Source organism: Sinocyclocheilus rhinocerous, unplaced genomic scaffold (genome assembly GCF_001515625.1).
Source record: "Sinocyclocheilus rhinocerous isolate Xijiao unplaced genomic scaffold, SAMN03320098_v1.1 scaffold3724, whole genome shotgun sequence".
In the NCBI taxonomy this organism is placed as follows: Eukaryota; Metazoa; Chordata; class Actinopteri; order Cypriniformes; family Cyprinidae; genus Sinocyclocheilus; species Sinocyclocheilus rhinocerous.
Genome location: NW_015631712.1, coordinates 125,741 through 132,009, shown reverse-complemented (window position 1 = coordinate 132,009; position 6,269 = coordinate 125,741). Strand labels below are relative to the sequence as shown.

The 6,269-nt window shown below is 37.5% G+C and overlaps 1 protein-coding gene across 1 annotated transcript; it reads left to right on the top strand.

Moving 5' to 3' along the window:
- The first annotated feature begins 1,495 nt into the window (after window positions 1–1,495).
- LOC107741836 (uncharacterized) lies at window positions 1,496–2,757 on the top strand. Its single transcript, XM_016554614.1, has one exon. It carries the CDS (start codon window positions 1,520–1,522, stop codon window positions 2,387–2,389), a length of 870 nt encoding a protein of 289 aa, XP_016410100.1. The 5' UTR covers window positions 1,496–1,519; the 3' UTR covers window positions 2,390–2,757.
- The last annotated feature ends 3,512 nt before the right edge of the window (window positions 2,758–6,269 follow it).

The following is a 6,269-nucleotide window of genomic DNA, read 5'->3' as shown; positions in this document are numbered from 1 at the left end:
AAGGACTGGTGGGAGGTTGTCCTGCTCCACTTCATAGTTGCTGAGTGAAAGGAGAGTTTTATAATGACAGGACACGCATTTATACAACACTTTATTCAAAAGGAAGAGCCGTTCGTTCCCCGCGTCATACGTCATTACGCTATTTCTGCGTCACTGCACATGCGCAGTCCTAATAATAATCGTATTAGAAAAGGAATAAACCACCCCCTTCAATCCGATCGAAATTTCATTCCGATCGAGCTCAGTCGGATCGATTAAGGTATTTACATGAAGGCTTTTCAGTCCGATTGTGCCGTCAATCCGATTACAAACGGATTATTTGGTTGCATGTAAACGTAGCCAATGAGAGTTTGTCTGTGTGCTTGAAAAGGATTTGAAATTGAACATGGATATATTTAAAAATATTTGTCTAGACCAAGGTCAAAAAGCTACTGATGTCCTAAGAGGCCATGGATTATTAATATATTTCTTTCTTGTTTTCTCCTTATCTCGGCATAACGAAAATTGTTCTCTCATGATCACGACTTAATTTTATTGTGATATCGACATAACAAAATTAGTTTTTTTGTTTTTTTACAATGATTGTTTGATTTGTTTGATCTACTGTTGCTATAGTAACAAACCCAACAACACACATCTGATCGACAGATAAACCGTGCGCTCTTACTGTATGTTTAGGATATTTCAGAAAATTTTGCCTCGCTTAGTAATAACGTCTACAATACAATAAAGGCTAATCAATCACTGTTGATATTTTTTTTTTAGAGACAATACGTAAAACATTTTGTTTGTGTAATTAAATGTTTAAATGGTCAACGCAACACTGCAAACACAGGCGGAGTGCCTTCAGAAGGATGCAGAGAACTATTCTAAAATCTTTTAGAGCTGCTTGGATTCAACTCACTTTTTTTTCCTTTTATTTGAAATTAAATTATATATAATTTGTAATTTTTAGTAGTCATGAAGGATATGCTGTGACTGATAGCATGTGCGTTACAAGCTTGGGATCCTGTTTGAAAAGAGTGTTTGTGTGTGTGTGTTTTGCATTAAAGAAATGTAGAAAATTCAAAAGATTACAACAATGTAGAACATCACTGAATTAAATTAGCCTATTACATATAAATCACATTTCTTATCAATATACATTTAATGCTTAACAAAAAAGATTAAAAATAAGGAAAAGATGCACATTACAAATACATCACTGAAGCGCATTCTAGATAAACACAACGTCCCTGCTTATTAACTAACAATCATGTATTTCATAGATGCACAAATAAAGATATAGGTGCAAACAGAATACAGTGACGTCAGCCTTGGTTTTAATAAGCAGTTATTAGCTAGTTTATGACACGGAACGCGGTGGTGAAACTCATGCATCTAGCAAGAACTTAAAGTCCCCATGAAATCAAAATTAAAGTTTTTTGGGTGTTAGTAATATCAATATGTTAGTCTTAAGGTTATCTATAAGGCAGTGTGCTCCACGTCCTAATTGTTGAGTATCAGCGAGTATTGGACTATGTCAACAAAAAAAGCTTCTAATCACCCGAAAATAGTCATTCCAGGACAAAAAGGGATGACTGGAAAAACTTCTGCTCTTGCCGAACATGAATACGTCATGGAAGTCGACCACGTCGATCACAAAGAGAAACGCAAAGAATCTCCGTCCTTGCAGAACACTCCAACTAAAGCCTCGGCTAAGAAACAGAAGGGTGACGAAAACCCTGAGATTTCCAACACCGCTCTTCTGGAAACCATAGTTGCCAGATTCGATCTACAAGACGGGAAGCTGAGCAGCATTGAGCATAAAATTACTGAGAACAGTCTAATGATCGTCAACCTGACAAAAGCTGTGGAATTCAACGCGGCGGAAATAAAGGATTGTAAAACTAAAATAAACTTGTTCGAAAAACAACTCCCCTCTGTTGTCACATCGCACGCAGATTTGATAAGCCGCACGTCGGAGCTCGAACGCTACAAAAGACGATGGAACCTCAGAGTAATCGGAATGAAAGAAACCGCAGGCGAAGATATCCGAAGAGAAGTCGTCTCACTGTTAGCCGAAATTGCTCCTCACCTGCAGCACAAACTTGAAGACATCGTGGATACAGTCCACCGCATTGGCCCCAAAACGAAGGATAAATCCAGGCAGGTGATTATTCAGTTCTGCATGCGGAAACACAGAGACGAGTTCTGGCGCTCCACCAAAGTCTCGGATGTCTGTAAACTCAGGGGAATAAAGTTCGCCGAAGATTTATCTAAGGAAGATCGAGAAGCCCGCACTGCACTATGGCCGAGGATCAGTGAGGCTAGAGCTGCAGGGAAGAAAGCCTACTACCGTGGTCCCTATGGCTACATAGAGGGCACCCGGATTGTCAAGGATGGTTGATCTCAACAACCTCGAACGCACTCGTCTTCCTTTTGTGTTGGCAAGAGGTGTAAGTGGGATGTTTTGTTATGTCCTTGCTGTTGAGCGGGATTTTGTTACAGTGCTCTGTTTGAGAGAGACATTGTTTTGTGTTCATTAGAGCACGGTTTCATATTTTTCATTTGACTGTTTATCTTCTTATTTCACATATTTATTTTAATTTATTTATTGTTTGTTTCCTATCAGTTAAATGTTCTCAGTGAAATCGTCCTTTTCCTTTATTTCTTTAAACGCAAGGGGTCTCCGTAACTCTATCAAAAGAAAAGCTTTCTTTCTTTTTTGCAAAAGCAAAAACTCACACTGTATATTTTTGCAAGAAACGCATTCCAACCTTGATGGCGTGAAGTTCTGGACGAGTCAATGGGGGCGTCCCGCCCTGTCTTCCTGTTTCAGTTCAAATGAAGTCAACACATAGAGTAACGAACGCTGCGTGTTTCTAAGCATTTCAGGGGACCTTTAAGGATACACAAAATAATCATATTGATTCAAGCTTTTAACATTTATGAATTAATTAAAGGTCAATAATGAAAAATACTGCACAAATTATAGCGATCACAAAGAAGGTCCTTATTCTGTCCCAAACGCGTACAGTGAAGTGGACATACGGCATGTCATAAGTTAATAATAAAAAGCCTTTGGAAATCAATTTTTCCCTTAATGGAAAAGTTCATTTCTGTCACTTGTCTAGCCCCACCATGAGACATCATTGCAAGTCAAGGCTATTTATATGACCAGTGCAGATATGAGAAAAAGGGTAACTTGTCTTAGTCACTTATCTTAGTTCTTTAATTTTCTATATCATCAGCTGTATAGAGTCTTTTATAGAAGCATTCAGTCTCTTAACTGCATTCCGTTATTGGTAAGACTCCAATTACCCAGCCTGTCCCTCTGGACACGCAGCAGAAAGAGCTCTGGAGAATGAGTCATTTGCCGTCTTTAGCCAGCACTTAGTCATGAGCTCATGCTAAACTAGAGCTGATACGAGTAGAAGATGCTCCATTCAGCACATGCTTCCAAAGAAGGCAGCCCTGCAGTGCAACTACAGTCTAGCAACATGAGGTTGATGACTGAAAGAACATTATAAATAACAGCAACGTTTGCTTAATTAATTATGGCCGCTGGTTGATGTGGGTCTAATTTTGTATAATTGTACACTTTGTAGTATGAGTAGTGTGTTCACACTTAAAACATGGCAAAGGGTAGGATGGGAACTGACTTGAATGCTCAAAACAAAGGTCCGCCAGGTAGTGTGCATATGTCAAATGCTGTCATCTGCCTTCACGGTAAATAGAGTATACTTTGACAGGCTTGCTTGCTCAACAGTGTGTGAGACAGAGTGGAATGCAGACAATGAAGTATATCTTGGCCTTCCAATGTACTAAAGCTAGCAGCAACACAGCAGACACTTTTTAAAAAAAAAAAAGGTTATTTCCTTCAAATGGCAAATGCTTCAATGTAGAAAAAAACAAAACAAAACATGAAAATCACAATGAAACAGAAGTAGCAAACAAACACTACACAGTAAATCATATGAGACACAACATGTTTTTTATTCATTTAATATATCTGTACAGTTTTCCATATGAGAAAAATCCCCAAAAGCCCTTATCAACCCTAAAAATTGCCTATAGAAGTGCAAAACCAGCTGCCTTTGAGATATAATGAATAGTCCACCATTCTCGCTAGAAGCCTCTCGACAAGAAGATTAAAAAATAAATAAAAGTACACTGAAAGTGAGTTGGGGCCACACTTTTGGACCACACTGACTTTCACTGTAGGGGCAAAAACAGTTTAGATATTCTTCAAACGATCTTCTTTAGTGTTATGTGATGACAAATACCATAAACAACTACCAAGAACACCTTTGAACTGTCTGTATTTCCCAAGCAACCCCCTAAAACACCCTAGCAACACCAAAGCTACCATCCAGAACACTGTTATATTGCTTGTGTTCCTCTTTTGTAGGTCGCTTTGGATAAAAGCATCTGTTAAATGCATAAATTTAAATCTAAAAATGTAAATTACCACTTCAGTTCAAAAAGGAAGCAAAGATTTTGGACACAGTAAGTCACACTTAACATGTCTGAATGTCGCTGCATTAGATATAAAATATCAATAGGGGAAGGGGAAGGGGTATAAAATAGAATTGGGATTGGGCCTAAATGTCATTAATTTTAAAGAAAGATAGTGCAAGCACACTGTATTAGCAAAGCATTTCACAAAAAGTGGTTTGTTAGTTTAGAAACAATAAAACAACACAGTCAAGAGTGTCTGAGAGTATCTTTTTTGGGGCTACAGCTGAAACCGATTTCACCTTCTCTTAACACCCTAAAATAAACTAAGTGCTAAATTGAATGCCATTCCTTTCTTTTTAAAGTCTTCCTTTGCAGATGTTACTTCTGTCGTCGTGTCTCCGCAGTATTCACACAGCAGTATTCACACCGTCTGAGTATCTGGGAGAGCGGTGCAGTGTCACAATAAGAGCAGCGCACCATGACCGCTGCCTTTCTGCCCACGCTGATAAGGCTTTGTGTATCACCTCTGTGGCTCGACATGAATGGGAATCCTCTTCTACTGTGTGAAAAAAAAGATACTTTACTCGTACCCTCTCTTATCCTGCCTTTCTAGCATTACAGGAGTAGCCTAAAGCTCTTGTACAATGGACAGCCCTATTTCACTGCATTTTAAGTTGTAACAGCATGACATTTATGCTACCTTAGGATTTTTGTATTTTTTTGGGGGGGGCATTTTGTGAAACTATTTATCAAAGGAAGACTGTATCAAGAAATCATATTCTTAATAATATGCTTAATAAGTATCTTAGTCGATTAGCCACTGTAGGGAAATAACGAGAAGAATAACAAAGTGCAGTAAATGGTAAAACTTTTTGCACTACAAACCAGTGTGTTCATAATTAAGATAATACATTAAAATGGTAAGATTTGCAATATCAATCAGCAAAACAAACTGTTTTGTACAGCTAAAATTAACTAGACGAGGATTAGACTGGAAGCAAATGGCTGCGCCCACTCTTACGGGAAAAATAAGGTGGATAAATTGAGCCTGAAGTGCTGTCGTCTTTCTAGTAACTCCTATTGACACACAAAAGGCAAGTGCTTAGTTATAAGCATCTTGTAGAATTAACTTTTTTGTTGTTGTTGTTGTTTGGCAGTGCATCAGTGTACACTCAATGTATGCAAAATGTACAGCAGTGGAGCCCTTCAGTTACAGTTGGTATAAAAAGAATCACCCCCCCTCCCCTTAAAATAATCACATTTTGTTTGAGTTTGATCCAGCAGTATTTATTCAGTGCAATTTATACAATCCAAGTGAAAGATATAACAACAACACTAGTCAAGGTCACACATTTGGTCTTCATTTGTTGTGTAGACTTCTACTATTTACACATCTAACAAATAATTTATTGATTATTTGTTATTGTTGTTGTAGTACCTAATTTAAAGTGTAAACTGTTTATATTTTTATAAACGTTTATTAATCATTAGTACCTTTATGCGTAGTCATTTCGATGGCAAAATGTGCCCCAAAGTTCCTGAATTCACCCTATCTAAACATGTTAACTAATCATTCATTAATCAGATATTCATGTTTTAGCAGTACCCAATATAAAGTTGAAACTATTCATCATCTGTAAATATTTATAAATGTTTACTAATCTTTTAATATATTTACGGACATTGGACTTTTAGCTGCTATAACGACGTTTCTGGAAAGAGTGGTTAGTTAAGTTTAGCTAAATGCTTGCTAAAGATATTACGCACATTGTTTGGGTGCAAAACATGTTTTTACTGCCTCAACACTTATATTAGTATGCAACTGA

Excerpts from the sequence above, each read along its gene's own strand:
- LOC107741836 (XM_016554614.1), top strand. The coding sequence starts at position 1,520 with ATGTCAACAAAAAAAGCTTCTAATCACCCGAAAATAGTCATTCCAGGA.